Source organism: Mesoplodon bidens, assembly GCF_964165515.1.
Source record: "Mesoplodon bidens genome assembly, chromosome: 10".
Classification (NCBI taxonomy): domain Eukaryota; kingdom Metazoa; phylum Chordata; class Mammalia; order Artiodactyla; family Ziphiidae; genus Mesoplodon; species Mesoplodon bidens.
The window spans coordinates 32,414,039-32,432,386 of NC_138172.1; the positions used below are offsets into that span (position 1 = coordinate 32,414,039).

The 18,348-nt window shown below is 45.7% G+C and overlaps 1 protein-coding gene across 1 annotated transcript in view; it reads left to right on the forward strand.

Annotated features, from left to right (window-relative positions):
* The window catches only part of IL17RD (interleukin 17 receptor D), a 67,511-nt gene that overhangs the window by 28,203 nt on the left and 20,960 nt on the right, over positions 1 to 18,348 (forward strand). The window contains exons 2-3 of the mRNA XM_081247243.1: positions 11,943 to 12,000; positions 16,736 to 16,861. Of these exons, the coding sequence (XP_081103369.1) occupies positions 11,943 to 12,000; positions 16,736 to 16,861 (184 nt within the window). The remainder of the gene's footprint in view (positions 1 to 11,942; positions 12,001 to 16,735; positions 16,862 to 18,348) is intronic.

Sequence of the window (18,348 nt, forward strand, 5' to 3'; positions counted from 1 at the left end):
AGAGAGGATTTTCATATTCTTCTCTGCAGTTAAATTTCCTTTGCCTTGAACTTGTTATATTTACAAAAGTAATAAAGCCTCTTTCAAAGAAAAGCCCACTATTTTCCTAGAAACTTGAAAACCCACCGTTAGGGTTCTCTGTTTGAGAACCACTGAATATTGCACCCCTCACGGACAGTTGGGGCAGTGGTAGACAGGACTTGGTACCTGAGCCAGCCGTGCCTGTGTGGGACCTTTTCCTCAGTGCTCCTATGACACGTGGCTCCATGTCCCACAAAGCCTGACAGCTTGACCTCACATCCACCCAGCTGCTCAGTTTGAAATCATTTTAGCGAGAACCTTTGGACCTTTTAAATTAATTAATTAATTTGGCTGTGCCTCACGGCTTGTAGGATCTTAGTTCTCTGACCAGGGATTGAACCCATGTCCCCTGCAGTGGAAGTGCGGAGTCCTAACCACTGGACTGCCAGGGAATTCCCTTTCTTAAAAATACCTAATCACTGCTTTTACTTTTTTCTGGTAAGTCTCTGTTTCACCCTAACTTCATGATAAAATGTTACAGGCTTCTAACTGATTTCCACCATATTGCTTTGATTTTGTAACCACTTCTCCATGGGAAGGCTAATGAAGGGACAAGATGCATTGATTTCTTCCTGTTGACAGGTCAAGGGGGAAGGTTATGTGTGCCATTTGCTTGCCTCAACCCCTTGGGGGAGTAGGAATCCGCCACCAGGGCCACTTCATCAGAAAGGAAGTGCGCGCCTACCTGCTGTTCCATTTGCCCTGCCTGCCTCATATGAACTTGCTAATTTACCTCTCTACCAATCTATGCCAGGAGTCCCTGGGGAGGTAGTACAGGGAGCTCTTCATTCCTGGGAACTCTGCACTCTCTCCTTCACCCACAGGGAACATTTATCTTAATCTGAAATCGACCAAGACATTGATACTTCATTTTTACTTTATTCTTTGCCCTCCTTCCCAGAATGACATTTTAGCTGTTCAAGGAAATAAAAACAAAACTGACTAGTTTTTGGCAAACACAATTATTTCCTGGCCTAAAATCACACAATGATTTAATTGGTATGTCGTTGTGTGTGTGTTTGCATGTGAGTGCTTTAATGGGAATTCCATGTGGTATCATTGGGAAATTAGGAGAGAGAGTCTTCTGGATTTATTGCTTATAGTTTAAGGGCAGACTGCTGGCTTCCATCCAAGAAGTAGGGAGACTTAAAAGTTGCAGGGACCATTAGCATTGGAACATATCCTTCCGATTACCTACTATTTAAAAATTGGTTTGGCAAAAGGTAAAAATCACAACCGAAGGTGAAATGATTTACTCTTTGAAACTTGTTGGATTCATGTAAATAAACTTGTGGGGGACGTGGCATCATGGAAGTGATAGTGTCCTTTCTCTGCTGTTACCAACATCTAATTTTTTTTTTTTTTTTTTTTTTTTTTTTGGCTGTATGTGGGCCTCTCACTGTTGTGGCCTCTCCCCTTGTGGAGCACAGGCTCCGGATGCCAGGCTCAGCGGCCATGGCTCACGGGCCCAGCCACTCCACAGCATGTGGGATCTTCCCGAACCGGGGCACGAACCCGTGTCCCCTGCATCGGCAGGCGGACTCTCAACCACTGCGCCACCAGGGAAGCCCAACAACATCTAATTTTTGAAGCTTGAATGAGTTTCGGTATGTCTGGAGCAGAAGTCAAAGTCGTAGATAATTCTTCATTTTGGAAAACTGGAGTTTGATTTTTTTTTAACTTAAAAAATTTTTTAAAATTCACTTATTTTTGGCTGCGTTGGGTCTTCATTGCTGCGTGTGGGCTTTCTATCGTTGCGGCGAGCGGGGGCTGCTCATCCTTGTGGTGTGTGGGCTTCTCATTGCAGTGGCTTCTCTTGTTGCGGAGCACGGTCTCTAGGCATGTGGGCTTCAGTAGTTGTGGCGCATGGGCTTCGCTGCTCTGCCGCATGTGGGATCTTCCTGATCGAACCCGTGTCCCCTGCACTGGCAGGTGGATTCTTAACCACTGTGCCACCAGGGAAGTCCCTGGAAAACTGGAGTTTTAGATTATCCTCCATAGTGGTTCTTGAGCAAATATTTAAGAATGTATCCCAAACGTAACCTAATTCTGTGTGCTGACAACAGACACGACAGACAGGAAGAAGCAGTTGAGCAGAAGTGGGAAACTCAGCTGTTTTCTCCATCTTCTGGACACCATGAGTATGTTTCTTCGCATTCAGCAAAGGGGAAAAAAAAAGAATAAGAATTAACCACACTGCAGTTTATTTTTTTAAACAAAATTCAGTACAACTGACTTGATTGCGGATGTGACTGTTGTCACCTGTGATCCGAAAAGTGATAGAAGCACTTAATGGGCTCCTGTGTTTAACAGCAGAAATGGTTGCCTTTTATGCTCCTACTTTCTGAAGTTCATGAGTCCCAACATATCTTGGACAAATTGTTCAATTTCTGAGTTGTAATAAATACTGCCCACAAAGGATAACAAAGTTGAGACATTAATTCGGAGTTTTATTTAAAACTGAGATCTTATTTCCAACCACCTCACGCCCTATTTGAATTTTTTTTTTTTTTTTTTTTTTGAGGTACGCGGGCCTCTCACTATTGTGGCCTCTCCTGTTGCGGACCGTAGGCTCCGGATGCGCAGGCTCAGCGGCCATGGCTCACGGGCCCAGCCGCTCGGCGGCATGTGGGATCTGGGATCTTCCAAGACCGGGGCACGAACCCGTGTCCCCTGCATCGGCAGGAGGACTCCCAACCACTGCGCCACCAGGGAAGCCCTGAATTTTTTTTTAATTGCCAGTTTCCCTTGGGTCACTAAATCACTCCTTCTGTAGACCTGGTGTTAAGCTATCATGCTATCAATAAGGCAGGCAGGTGAGAGTCTGGGTGGATTTCAGGAATGCTGAAACCTCCTGAAGAATTTGCATGCGTACATGTGTGCCACAGCTCTCACCAAATCCTCAAAGACATCTGTGTCCCCACAGAAAAAGCTGGGGCCCTCTGTTGGGAGGGATGAGGGGTAAATGAGAGGTTTTTAGTGATGTGGGTTGTAGCTATATAACAACTCACACTCCCCCCATTTTCAGATCTGATCAGTGATATTACTCAAACCTTCAGCACATCCTTGCACCTTGAGACCATCTTGCACTTTAGCCCATGAGCACACGTGAATGGGACACCTGTGCTTACGGGGGGACTGAGCTGAGCGTTGAACAGCCTGGGTCTCACGTTGTCCGAGCGCCGTCATCGTTGTTTGTTTTCACCCTTGTTAAAGCAGGACAAGCAACGCGGCCCCGGTAACCGTCAGGTACTCAGCAAATGCCAGTAACATGCTTGTAGGGGAACGGCTCTGGGAAATCGACGTGGAGACTTAATACTGCTCCCAAGGAACTCAGATTCCCCCAAGTGGGGGGAACCAAGACTGTTGAGACTTGGCCTGGAGTGTTTGGTGGGCTGGAGGAGTGGCTGGGGGGAGTGGGGCCGAGGAGAAGCTTGTTCACTTGCTTGTTAACATTTGAGGGTCTTTGACAAAGGAAGTCTAATGTCCTGCCCGGTCAGCCGGTGATTGCCCCCCCCCGCCCCCCGTTGTGCACAGGAAGTCAGACACTAATGATGGTAGCAAGGGGACAAAGGCGCCCAGCCCGGGAAGGGCCTAATTGCTGTGTCCGCTCCCAGGCGGCCGGCCTCAAGCTGGTGGGGTTTGGGCAGGATGCGCTAAGTGTTAACACCTGGAGCCACGCTGCTGACTTCCTGGTGCCTTTATTTTTTCACCGTGTGTGGCTGGGCGCACACACACACACTGCAGCTGCATCTCAGGGACATTCTGGGATGTGTTATCTAACAGACTAGGTGGAAGTGTTGGTCACAGGGCTGAGGACCAGGAGGCCTGAGTCCCCTCAATCTGCCCAGGGGGCTTGGTGACTGTTGCTTTACCTCTGGGTGAGCTGATTCCCCTCCTTTCCCCCAGGAAATCTGAGAAAGGCCAGAACTTGCAAAGAGGCAGACATGTATCAGAAGGGTCAGTGGAGTTTTGGCTGGGAACATTCTAGTCAGAACTGATGGAAGAATGCTCCTAGGGAAAAGAGGGATGAGGGTCTTTACCACTGTTTTGAGCCAGTTGGGGTCCTAGGGAGGTAGGACTATGGCAGGATCAGGAGTGATGGGAGGCACCTGCCAGCACTCAAGGGGGGTTATGTTCTGTGTGTGTATATCTGAACCCACACCTGGAGGGGCCGGTTGGAGGTGTTGCATCCCAGGGAAGGGGGGAAGCCAAGATGCACCCCCTCATTTCTGTGTGGCGTCTCTGGAATCTTTGTGTCTAAACGTGGCTTTGGACCTGGGGCCTGGAAAGCACTCAGTGGCCTCTGGGAGCTCTGGGAATGCCCCGAAATTGTATAAGAAATGTTTCTGTGGGAAATTGGGTGAGGAATGTTTCTCACAGGATTCTTCTAGGGGTTCTAGAAACCCTTTCCCCTTAACAGCAGAGGGGTCATCAACAATTAAAGGTGAAGACATCCTGCCTTGGCAGGAGCACTGCTGGGATGGCATTAATGGCTCATTTCCGGCAATGGGCAAAGCAGCCTGGGAGCCTGAGCCTGATCCCTCCCGGAGGCAAGCGATGGGGGGTGGCCCTGAGCACAGGTTGACTGACTTGGATTTTTGCAGCCAGAGACAGGAGAGTTTAAGTAACTTATGAAAAGGGGTCTAATGTTGACTTGCTGCTTCCCTCTGTTATTTTAAGGAGGTTTTTCTGTCCAAGACCACCGTGTGGACAGAAATAATAGGCTGACAGAAGGGGTCGCCTTGCTTTATAGTGCAGCCTGTGATGTTTCGATTAGCATTAAAACCTGAAAGGGCAGCCTTCCATAATTTCCAGAGACGTGAAATCCACCTTGAAGGAAGCACATGTGTGGGGCATGCTGGGGACCTGCCTAGCTGGAGGAGGCTAGGTCCCCATGGCAACATCACAATCCCCCATTTCTGCAGGCATTTGTGCTGTAAAAGCAGAATTCCAGATGTGATACAGTATTTGGAGACTCCATCCCGGGGCCTCGGAAGCAGTATTTGAAGTCAGCACAATTCAGTGCACACTCTCTGTGTGGTCCTAAGGCTTTTTATTAGTAGTTTTGTTTTGATCCAAACATTTCCTCTGAGTTTAGGCATAACAATCATGTTTATAGCTCTAAGTTTTCCTCTATTGTCTAATCACTATTTTGCCCTGCAGGAAGATACTTTCTCGGGCTTCTTTTTTTTTTTTAACATCTTTATTGGAGTATAATTGCTTTACATTGGTGTGTTAGTTTCTGCTTTATAACAAAGTGTCAGTTATACATATACATACGTTCCCATATCTCTTCCCTCTTGCATCTCCCTCCCTCCCACCCTCCCACCCTCCCTTATCCCACCCCTCTAGGTGGTCACAAAGCACCGAGCGGATCTCCCTGTGCTATGCGGCTGCTTCCCACTAGCTATCTATTTTACGTTTGGTAGTGTATATATGTCCATGCCTCTCTCTCGCTTTGTCACAGCTTACCCTTCCCCCCTCCCCATATCCTCAAGTCCATTCTTCTGGAGCAAAGTCTTCGTAACTACCTTTCACTGCTATGTGAGAGGGAGCTGGTAGCTGATTTGCTAGGTGTGTTCTCAGGTGGTTGGTTGTTTGCTTCCTCTTCATATCCGGTATTTACAGAAGACCAGTTAATCTGTGTCTGTGAGTTGTCTGTGTGTGCTTTTGAAACTGCAGATGGGTTGACTGTTACCTTAAAGATGCTAGTTATTTAACATGAGGTTCTCATTTGTGTGGATGGGAGTGGTGTGTGCAGCAGAGGGGAAAGGTCTGGCTCTCTGTCCAGAGGCATGTTTTATAGCTTGCTTTTAACATTTTGAGAATTGGAAAAATGGAACAATCCTGTCTGTTTGCGAGTATCAGCCATGAGAGAACACACAGCTCAGATCCTTAACAGACTCATTGGAAAAAGTACTTGGGCTTCTGCTTTGTGAAACCAAGGTGGCTACAGAGCTTTGTTTTGTTTTTAAACACAGGAAAAAAGTTGGTGTGTGTGTGTGTGTGTGTGTTTTGATATCTGGGCTTTAACTGCATATGCATGTTCCAGTGGCAAGGCAATAAGAAAATTATAAAGTCTGCAGCAGGGAAGGATATATTAAAATGTATTAAATTCCATTTAGGCCACTGCCATGTAGAAAAGTTGCTATCATATTGCAGTACATAAATGTATTGAATCAACACATTGTACACTTTAAACTTACACAGTGTTATATGTCAATGGTATCTCAATTTTTAAAAAAAGAAAAGAAAAATTACTATCTGAGAAACAACTCATATAAATGCCCTGCCACATCTTTGTCTTTAGTGAATGGATTTCCTTGAGGGGGGGCGCCGTGGAGGAGGGTGGAAGAGTGAAAAGATGCTTAGATGAAAACTAGAGCTTTCAGTTTGATAAGCAGGACACATGGTAACTTGGCATAGGTTGGCTCCATGTTAGAGGTCAGAAACAATTGTCCCTTCAGCTTTCCTTTGGAGAGCGTGAAATTAGGAACATGTGTGTGATGATTAGCATCATGTCAGAGATGAATCATGATTATGGCTTTGGTCTGGTGCACAGGCGATGCTTTGGAGTAGTGATTTCCTACCTCCTCAAGCAAATCTCTCTAATTAAGATCTCCAGGTCTTTTTGGGCCGACGTGGTAATTGCTGGTGGGAGCCCCCTGGCACTCCTCAAGAGCTTGTGTGTTCCCCACTAGACATCCAAGACCTCACCTCCCCAAAGCAGACAGCTGGCTGGCACCCTACATGTCTGAAGTTGGTTGCTTCTAGATAGAGAGTGAGAGAGAACAGTTCCCGGGAATGTGGAGTGAATATCTTGAGTAGATAGATCCGGGCCCAAGCTGGCTTTGTGATTTATTTTCCTTGTGTTTTGGGTTTGCCAGCATTCTCCTCGGCTTGCATCACCTGGGGCTTCTCTGCCTTTGCTGATTTTTTTTTTTTTTTTTTTTTTTAGCTAAAGGTTTGAACTGAAGTAAGTGGGATCTGCCTTCATTTCTGAAACCATGTGAACCTGCACGACTTAAATGGACCCCATGTCCTGCCTCTAGCCCTCATGATGTCCACTGGTCATAGGCAAAAACATCAGTCCCCTTGTGCATTTCAAGCCTCACAGAACTGTTTTTTTTTTGTTTTTTTGTTTTTTTTTTTGCGGTAGGCGGGCCTCTCACTGTTGTGGCCTCTCCCGCCGCGGAGCACGGGCTCCGGACGCGCAGGCCCAGCAGCCATGGCTCACGGGCCCTGCCGCTCCGCGGCATGTGGGATCCTCCCGGACCGGGGCACAAACCCGTGTCCCCTGCATCGGCAGGCGGACCCCCAACCACTGCGCCACCAGGGAAGCCCCCTGTCTGCTTTTTAATCTCATTAACACACTGGAAACTCGAAGATGGAGGCAATGTTATGGAAAAGAGGACGTTTGAGTTGCCCACAGTTTGAAGTAGTTACTTGGTCCGTGTGCCTTTAAAAACAAACCATCCTTTCAGTTCTTTCTGACAAATGCTCTTATTTAAATTCTCACCCAATCTCAATTCACGAAAACTTTACAAGCTTTCTGAAGGTTCCTTAATTGATTTGAAAGCAGTCTTGTGTAGGCCTTACTGTTTGCCTTACCTTCCATGGAAAGGGGGCACTATAATTAGCACAGTCCTTTTCAAAATGCATTTTTCCTAAATGGCAGTCAGGCTGTTTTGGAGCTGGATTGAAAATGTTGCTCTGGCAAGTTGGTATCTTCAAGTGGCCCAGCATCGCCCAGGGTCCCTCAGGAACTTGGCCATCTGACGCCCCTCACGGGGGTGCTGGTAGCTCTGTGTGGGGTTCCCGCTCCATGGCTGTCTTTGTGTCCAGGCCTTTGCTTGTTTGCCGTATGGGTGGAGCATGGTGTGGGTTTTTGCCTTTTGAATTTTATTTCTTTAGAGCACTTAAGGGTTATCCTCCCCCTCCCCTTTCCTGAGTAAAAGATGTTTTCTCCCTTCTGTCCCCATTTGCTGCTTCCTTCCTTGCTTACCATAGTGTTCACAGCTGAGCTCCAGGCCCCTGGGGCTTGCTTCTTAGCTCGCATTGGAACAAATTAAAAGCTGCCGTTAGTGCAGCAAATGGGGGTGGTTAATTAACCAAGAATGTGACACCCTGAGGCTACAGCACTGGCATTTTGTAAGTAACAGGCAATAAGCAAGTATTCTTAATTGTCAGCTCATTAAATATCAAATCGGGTGTAGTAGGTAAAAGCTTGGAATTGTTTCCTGAAGAAACAGCTTCTGAAGCTGTTGACCAGCTTTGTGAGTTGCCTTCTCTGTGTTCTCTTATGGTGGGACCTGATTATAAGCTCATGAGTCACCTTGTCACACCAAGCTAGGCCCTCCCGGGTTCTCTGGATATATTACCTGGCTTAATTTTGCATGTATTCATTCTGACAGAAAACTGAGACTTATCGAGGGCTGACTATGTGCTAGGCCCTGGACTGTGGGGACTGCCATGGTCACTTTGCCTTGAGTTTCTCCCCATCTGGTTCAACCTGAGTGCTTTGCAGAGATGGAGTCCCTGGGTTGCCCAGTTCCCACCAAGACCAACAGCAGAACACAGTCCTTAGCCTGGTGGTTGGTGCCTTCTGCCACCTTGCCCTGACCTGCACGGCTGCCTCTTCTCCCACAGTACCCCCAAGGTCTGGATGCTGGAGACATCATACCTGGAGATGCCACTTCCTGTGAGCGTCACCCTGCCTGTCTCATGTGTCCTCTTGTAGCACAACTCTCACCATGTTTATTAGGGCAGGAATCATAACATAACCATTACTGCCTATGAAATAACCGTTTCAGTGTGTGCCAGGAGATGTGCGGAGCACTTGATATATGTCAGTCATCTCACGTGGTCCCCACACCAATCCTTTCCAGGAAGCTTGATCCAAACACTTTATAGCTCTGGTGAATGAGGCTCAGAAAGGTTGAGAAGCTTGCCTAAGGTCACACAGCTGGAAAGTGGACGATTTGAACACACCTTTGGCAACTCCAAAGCCCATTCTGTTAACCACTCTTTTACTCCAGATAAGCCCCAGAGTAGCCCACAGAAGCCTCTGTCTAGGACGGCAAAATCTCAAGCAGCAGGTGTCATGGTTCAGTGTTCCCTGTATGCCTGAAGCGGGGAGTGGGGTGGAAGAGCGCAGTGACAAGTGATCAGTCTGCCCTCGGTCTGGGAGGGGAGATTGACCGTACAAACCACATGCGTGCACGCGTGTGTGTGCGTGTGTCTGTGTGTGTGTGTGAGAGACGTTCATCCACGTGGCAACTGAAATTATGTAAGTAATTTGCTTTCAATTGCTGCTGTAATAAAAAATTACCACCAACTTAGTGGCTTAAAACACCACAAATTTATTATCTTACAGTTCTTGACATCAGAATTCCAAAATGAATCCTATGGGGTTAAAATCAAGGTGTTCGCAGGTCTGGCTCCATCCGGAGGCTCTGGGGGAGAATCCATTCCTTGCCCTTTCCCGCACCTAGAGGCCAGCAGCATTGCTCCTCCATGTTCAAAACCCGTAGCATGCATCTTTTTTTTTTTTTTTTTTTTTTTTTTTTTTTTTGCGGTACGCAGGCCTCTCACTGTTGTGGCCTCTCCCGTTGCGGAGCACAGGCTCCGGACGCGCAGGCTTAGCGGCCATGGCTCACGGGCCCAACCGCTTCACGGCATGTGGGATCTTCCTGGACTGGAGCACGAACCCGTGTCCCCTGCATCGGCAGGCGGACTCTCAACCACTGCGCCACCAGGGAAGCCTGCAAGTTGTCTTTTAATAAAAACAGTTGAGGAGATTCACACCCAGTGGAGTGAAGTGGTTTGCCCTTGGTCCCAGCTAGAGGATGAAGGATTAAGGTACTTACCTTGGGCCCTGGATTACATTTTTGTTTCCCTCCCCTGAGACTCCCCTTTCCTCTCCATTCAAGCCCAGTTATCCTTCCCTCTCTTAGCTTCTAGTACATGGTGTCCTTACCCTGGGTTTATCCTTACTGAGGTGCTGCCTGTGGCATTTCATACACTGTATGCTTATTTATGGCTGGCCCTTTCACCCTAGCTGCATAGACCTTGTATGCCATCTACACTGAGAGTTCTTGGAGGGTCAAGGTGTGATTTGAGATTTGTCTGTATGCCCTGCATGTGATCCACATACCCAGTTACTGTTCTTTGAAAGAATGAGCCACTTCGCTCCTGAGGGCAGGGATAGTGGCTGTTTTGTTCACCACTGTACCTAGGATAATGTCTGGCTCATAATAGATGGTGAGTGAATTTATATCCTCGGGGTTTGTATGGGAGGAGAAGGGTGCGGCTTGGGGCACACCCCTTGGGCGTTACTGAGGGATTGTGAGGGTTTTGCATCATCTCTTTCCTGGTTCCCTGCTGGTCGTGTTGCTCTGGTCATGGCTATCTGTAAGTTGGGCATCCTCCAGTCACACAGACTGTGGCCCCGTCCCTAAGCAGTTATGGAGACATTTAGGGCTTTAATAAGGTAATAACACTTTCCAAAGTGTTTCTATTCAGGTGAGGAATTCTGGAACCTTGTGTATGTGTGGAAGGGAGGATGGGAGGAGGAAAGCTGGAGAAGGAAAGTGAATCAGGAAGAAGGGGAACGGAACCCCAGTAGACCGTGGGGCTAGTGCCCCATGTTGATTTAGATTTTCTGTTACTGCTTATTCCTCACTTTAATTAGAATGATGTGTGTCCATCCTTTTCTGCACAGCTGTGCTTTCCCAAGGTCCATGTTTGTCTGAGCCCAGGGATACAGTTTCAGCGGGTATGCCTGGCTTCAGGATAAGCAGCGTGAACATGCTGGTAGCATATGGATGTGCTGGGGTTGTGGCCTGAGACCCTGGGCTCCATCAGAAGTGTTCTGCACATTGTGTCTTAGTGTAACAATTGCCCATTAAATACCAGACTGCCAGCATATGCTTTTCCCCAACATCCCCCTTGTTGGGTGGAAACTTTAGCTGTGTGGGGTTAGAGTATTTTCCCATCATTTAGCATTTAAGAATTAACATTTTGGGGGAGAATTCTGCAATTAATGCTGAATGGCATATTTGCAGATTATCACAGAAACAGTTAAACCAGTGTCGGGAGATCTTTAGCGGCTCTTTCCCATGATGGATAAGTGGTGGGTCAGGAAAAGGTGCAGCCAACAGGAGGATTCTGGGGCTCCCTCTGTGGATGCTGTAATTAAAATGGGAGGTCTGGCAGAGTTGTTATCCCTGCTATTAAGAGTACAGATGGCTAAAAGCCACATCCCTAAGAGTTAGAGTTAGACCTTTCAAAGTCTTTTTCTTCTATGATCCACCTTCTATGCTCTAAGCACAGGTATGGAGGCAGTGAAGAATTTTCTCATTAAAAGTAACAGCTTATTCCCACACTCATTCCTGGTCTTGGAAGGAAAAACCTGTTTCCTTAGGCTTGAGGAATTGCCTATCTGTTATGGCTTAATAGGGCTTTTGGACGAGAGTGTCTGGTAGGCAAATTTTATAACCAATCAGTGCTCAAAGTGGATCCAACTGGAAGGGTTCCAGCTGGCAGCTCATGGTCACTCTCTCCCAATTTTACTGTTAATGAATTATTGTTTAACCCCCAAATGCAGAGCAGCCTGCTGCTATTGTTTTAGGGGAAGTGAGTACTCCTGATCCCTGTGGCCTGGCAGTTAAGAATCTCCTGGGCTAGAGGGAGCTGGGTGGGGGGATGGAGGGGGACACGGAGAGCGTGGATGTTGCTTGGTGACTGTTGTGACCCTGGGTCTCTGCGATCATGTGTGCGTTTTGACTCCGTGGGGAATTTGTGATGGAAAAGCAAATTGGCTTCACTCCTTCTCATGTTCTCCTGTTTTCCCACAGGGAGTGGGGCCGGCCAGCAGAAACAGTGGGCTGCATAACATCACCTTCAGATATGACAGTAAGTGAACGGCTTGACCGCCGAAGAATGGAGCCCTTTCAGTGATCTAAAGCTTCCACAGTCGTGCTTAATCAGGGACACTGCAGGTCCTGGAGTTGAGGGATTTTCTGAACCTGCTCAGGTTTGTCAACAGAGCTAAAGCACCTCAGTCTCAGTTAAGCAACCCAAGTATTTCGGAGCTTGAACGGGGGTCAGTTGTCCTCTAAAGTGTTGAGAGAAGCTGTGTGTGGAGATCTCCCCTGATTTCCTCAGGACATAGCCATATCCTTAAGAAAAACACAGATGCCTGGAGGGCCCAGCAGGGAAACAGTGAGAGCAGGTACCAGGTGCAGGAGTGGTAGGGACTGTGGCAAACTGGGTCGCCTGCATCTGGTCTTAGAGGAGCACTGGCTCCTCCATTCCTGATCGGTGTGGTCTTGAGGGATGTCCCCTGAGCACAGCCACATGTGATTTCCAAGAAGAGTGGGAAGTTTGCATTCTTTTTTAGTATGGACATTTAACATTTTTTTAAAATCAACATTTATTTAAAATTTTTCACAAACACAAGGTGGGCCGAGTGAATCAATCTCAGATTGGCACAGGGGTCTCCAACTGGCCATCTTTGACTTAGGCCTGGGTTCTCACCTTGTTCCCCACCTGTCCGCTGTGAACTATGGCAGGTGACTCCACTTCGGCAAGGCTCAGTTTTCTCATCATGTGAAATAAAGATTAACTTCTTCCTCAGCGTCATTTTGACACTTAAATGAGGGAATTTTTATAACTGCTCATCTCAGGAGCTAACCTTCCGTGTGCACTCAGTAATTGATATCTATTAATATTAGAAGTCATTCCAACTGGAATTAGAATCCAAGCACCTTTCTGACTGTTTCTCTCAAGGAAGTGTGACTTTTTCTGGCTGAATTGTTTTCTAAGTGCAGGTGGGCGTGCTTTTTCTGATTAAGCATGTAGAACCCGCCTTAGCATCTGCTTTTGTGCCCTAGGAGGTAATTATATAGAATTATGAGCATTTTAGCCTTATCAGCCATAAATTATAAGTAAAAATGTTGACAAGAAGGAGGTTGATTCATATTTAGTGACTTGACATTTGATTCATCTCTTGGAGAGTTATGAGTAAGGGCTGTAGGTCACATTGAGGCCTCTGGAATAATCACTGCTAAAGCAGGGTTTTTGAGGTCATGTATGCAATCTAACAATTTTAAGATGCAAATATGGATGTCAAGTTCATGCCTGCAGTTGCTGACATGGGTACTTTAAGTTAACTGATGAGAGCTTACATGGGAAACTCAGACATTTCACATTCATGATGTGTACATGTTCTGGGTAAATGCTATGATGCTAATGAAAGACTTGCAAGTCCATGAGACTTAATTCAGCTAAGTAAAGACATGTGTAAGGGATCTTTCTTTAGGTTAGAAAGTTAATTTCTAATATATGTTCTTGGTCTTGGTAGATCTTGTATTACATTCAAGAGTTCAAAATTTTCCGGTCAGCTGCAAACAAGTATTTGCATCTCTAATTTAATATGGGGTTTTGTGAAAGAGGATCTTTACCTATAAAACTTAAAAGTACCTTATTGTTTTCTTCATGGGACTAGATATTTGGCCCACATGCCAATGCCTGTCTCTTGGTCATTATTTTCTTTCTAAGTCTTCAGCATTTAGTTAGAATTTAATTCACAACTCGACTCCTGAGACATCTGAAGCTAGGTTGCATTTTGGCCAAATGTCATTTGGGCATAATTTTTTTGTAATCGGAATCCAAAACGTTAGAGTTGCTAATAATTGGATCCAGGCTGTGCAAAAAACTTAGTCATTGTTTTCCATTGAAAAAGATAATTTCTTTCTCCCACAAGGAAGTTCCTTTATTGCTCTGTTGACTGGTTACTAGTTTGTTTGAAATAGCAAAGAACCAATTACCAAGTTTTCAACAAAAGTATTAAACTACAAATATCTTACTTTTCTATTCCTTTGCCATTTAACGTTACAAAGAAAGAAAATGTCTTGCCTTTAAGTCAAAATCAGCTTTTACAGATCTCCTTGCCTCCTTTCACGTTGCATTTCTTGTTTCTTAGTCATGCTCTGAGTGGGGTAATGCCTGAGTAGGTTGTAATACATTGTCTTAATTTGTAGACTTTATATTTGTATAATTGTATTTACAGAAACCCAGAGAGTGCTGATTTTGGCATTAGGAATGAACAAAGGGAAAAAAATCATGATTTACTCTTGTTCATGCATCTTTTCCTAAAGCTGTTTGAGTCAAAGGTTTCTGTCATTATAGACCTCAATAAATGAAAATGTTTGTACTTTACTCGTCTGGGGGGATCTTGTCTTTTTTTATACTGGGAAGCTGGTCTCAGCTAGGATTTTTGCAGGCTGAATAGTTCTGATTCAGAACTTAGTTTTTAGTCATATGCTTTGTGCTGGGGATAGAATAGCAAGAGCCCTCTGTGAGCTATCCGAGGTGGCTTTCTGGGCTAGTCACTGGTGGCATTGCAAGCCACCCAGCCGATCACTCTAGCTGCAGTTTCCTTGTTTGTTCAATGTGGGTATTAAAACAGATGTTTCGGAGCGGGCTTCCCTGGTGGCGCAGTGGTTGAGAGTCCGCCTGCCGATGCAGGGGACACGGGTTCGTGCCCCGATCCGCGAAGATCCCACGTGCCGCGGCGTGGCTGGGCCCGTGAGCCATGGCCACTGAGCTTGCGCGTCCGGAGCCTGTGCCCCGCAACGGGAGAGGCCACAACAGTAAGAGGCCCGTGTACCGCAAAACAAAACAAAACAAAAAAAGCAGATGTTTCAACATTTTTTTCCTATTCTAAAGTTCTCTTCTGTACCCAGTGAACACATGTTGAACGCTTTGAGAGTGAATTGTCATCAGAAGTAGAATTTGGTTTTATTAATTATTAACATCTTTTCAAAAGAAGAAATACTGAAATGTAGAGGTGGCTGTTTTTGAAGAAGATGGAGTTTAGAGAAGGGAATATGCCTTCTGTAGGAGTTAGGCAAAAAAGCAGGACACAAAGCAGAGTGAAGGGTGGAGTTTCAGAGAGGAGGGGGGTGCATTTTAGTGCTGTGTGTTGTCCTCTAATAAGAAATTTAAAAAGAAGGAATATTAGGTGCATGTTAAAAGGCTTACAAGCATATCCGTTGGATATTAGCAGTTACTTCTGTGTGGTGGGAGGTTATGGATGACTTTTCCATTTTTTAAAATATTCTGTTGTGATTTTCGAATACCTAGTGAATATTTTTAGTCATAAAAATGGGAAGTGTGTGGTATAGTTTACGGGGAGCAGGGGGACAGGCATACAGCAGACTCACTAAGCTTCTTAGAAAATGCCTCTGAATGCTTCACCCCCAAAACACCCTGACTTCAGAGGGGTAATGAGTAGTTTTGGAATGTGATGGAAGGCCTTTTGCATCATATACTAAAGAAAGTTTTCAAGTTTAATTACTGAAAAGAAATCAAGATAAAGCAGCGTAAGAATTAGGAGTTAGTGTCTGTGATTCTCCATGCACAAGTGGCTGGAACAGCCTGCAGCCATCCTGGGAGGTCCCCCCACTGGGTCTGGCTGGAAGCTTCTGGCAGCTTTTTAGGGATCCTTTTTAGACTTTGAAAGTGTACTTAGCAATACCAGGTGGCACAGCTGCTGCATTGGCAGGTGGCAGTGAGTCATGTCCTCAGACAAAATCAAAGAATCGGTGGTTTTCGTCTTTCGAGCAACGTGGGACTGTTTGGATTTGGGGGGTGTTGTGGGTGTCTTTGATGAGGTGGTGTTTGGGAACAAAGGTTTTACCTTTGACACGCTAGTTAACATTGAAGGTGCTTTGCTTATCACGAAATCAGTTAGTCCCTTTGGCAGGTCCTAATTGGATTCTTTAACAGTCTGGCTGTGAATCACTACCCTACGAATTCACATCCTCCTATGCGTTCCTTTTTCCCAGTCACCTTGCCCTCGAGGTTTCTTCTGAAAATGAACAAACCCCATATTACTTAGCCATTGTTTTGCTTCAGATCACTCTTTAATGCTAAAAACTGATTGAACTGATGTAAATTATTATTGATTTAGGTAAAATGTCATAGTAGTAAAAAATGAATGCCTGATACACATACAAACTCCAGACTTTACATAATCCTCCTACCACTGTCCCAGAATTTAACTCAAGGGGAGGGGGTGGTGGTATAAATAAACCCCACTGCAGCATCTTACAGTTTTCCAAACAGCCAACCTTTGATGTCATCTGTGGGCTTTGAGGCACATGTCTTTTTTTAAAAATAATTTCAGGCATATATATATAGTTTTAATTAATTAATTAATTAACCTTTGGCTGTGTTGAGTCTTCATTGCTGCGCACGGGCTTTCTCTAGTTGCGGCGAACAGGGGCTGCTCTTTGTTGTGGTGTGCGGGCTTCTCATTGCGGTGGCTTCTCTTGTTGCGGAGCAAGGGCTTTAGGCATGTAGGCTTCAGTAGTTGTGGCATGTGGGCTCAGTAGTTGTGGCGCACGGGCTTAGGTGCTCTGTGTCATGTGGGATCTTCCTGGACCAGGGATCGAACCTGTGTCCCCTGCACTGGCAGGCGGATTCTTAACCACCATGCCACCAGGGAAGTCCCTAGGCACACATCTTTAGACAGAATAGATTTGGCTAACTCCGAACATGCCCTGCGTAATTTGAGAAGATTAACACGGAGAGAATAAATAAATGTTTAAATATAACTGTTCTCATTCTCCCAACTCTCTAGACTGCACCACTTACTTGAATCCAGTGGGGAAGCACGTGATTGCTGATGCCCAGAACATCACCATCAGTCAGTATGCTTGCCACGATCAAGTGGCAGTCACCGTTCTTTGGTCCCCAGGAGCCCTCGGTAAGTGGTCGAAATGGAGTCCACCATGGTGGCTGGTGCCCAGGACGGGTCCCAAGCGTGGTGGCCTCCAGGGCCAGGTGGGTCTTGATATGAGCATAGCTTAGGTGTGCCTCGGCACAGACACACTTGCTACTTGGTTGTATACACTTGCTGCACATGCATGCGGCTTCATGTTGTGCCCATGGCTCGTCTTTTGTTCCCTTGGCTGTTATTGAGAGAGATGTGGGTTTGTAAAATAATAGTGTGAGGGTGATAAATGGCACTGAGGCCTTGGCCTATGTGTCTCAGCAGAAGTTGGGGGGACGGGTGGCCTATCCAAGGATATAATGGCTTCAGTATCCAGCATCAGTGATTTCTGTGGCCACAAGGAGATGTGTGGGCCCAGCATTGGCACATTGTGTGTGTTTTCAGGAAAACTCCAGTTTTCATGAGAAACCATGAAATCAACAATTTTTAAATGTTGGCAACGAATTGAATTTTTATTTAAATTGTGTGGGCTGAACCCAGCAATCCCACTACTAGGCATATACCCTGAGAAAACCATAATTCAAAAAGAGACATGTACCAAAATGTTCATAGCAGCCCTATTTACAATAGCCCGGAGATGGAAACAACCTAAGTGTCCATCCTCGGATGAATGGATAAAGAAGATGTGGCACATATATACAATGGAATATTACTCAGCCATAAAAAGAAATGAAATTGAGCTATTTGTAATGAGGTGGATAGACCTAGAGTCTGTCATACAGAGTGAAGTAAGTCAGAAAGAGAAAGACAAATACTGTATGCTAACACATATATATGGAATTTAAGAAAAAAAATGTCATGAAGAACATAGGGGTAAGACAGGAATAAAGACACAGACCTACTAGAGAATGGACTTGAGGATATGGGGAGGGGGAAGGGTAAGCTGTGACAAAGTGAAAGAGCGGCACGGACATATATACAGTACCAAACGTAAGGTAGATAGCTAGTGGGAAGCAGCCGCATAGCACAGGGAGATCAGCTCGGTGCTTTGTGACCGCCTGGAGGGGTGGGATAGGGAGGGTGGGAGGGAGACGCAAAAGGGAGGGGATATGGAAACATATGTATATGTATAACTGATTAAATTTGTTATAAAGCAAAAAATAAAAAAAAATAAAAATAAAAAAATTGTGTGGGCTGAAAAAAAGCAAACTAAAACAAACCAAGAGAAAAGAGCAAACCCACATTATCTGGCCAGATCCAGGTTAGGGTTCCATCTGCTTGTCCTCTTTAATGAATTGATGACACACAGGAGAGGATGCGGTGGTTGAGTATGGAACCTGGGGAGGGCCCATTTGTTCAAATGGGCCTGGGTTTGAACCCAGAATCTACCTTTCAAAAGAAGCATTTAAATCTGGCTGAGCCCCAGCTTCCCCATCTGTAAAGTGTACATGACTGCCTCTTGTGCCTCTTGATTTGTTGTAAGACTTAGAGACAAAGAGTGGATATATGTATAACTGATT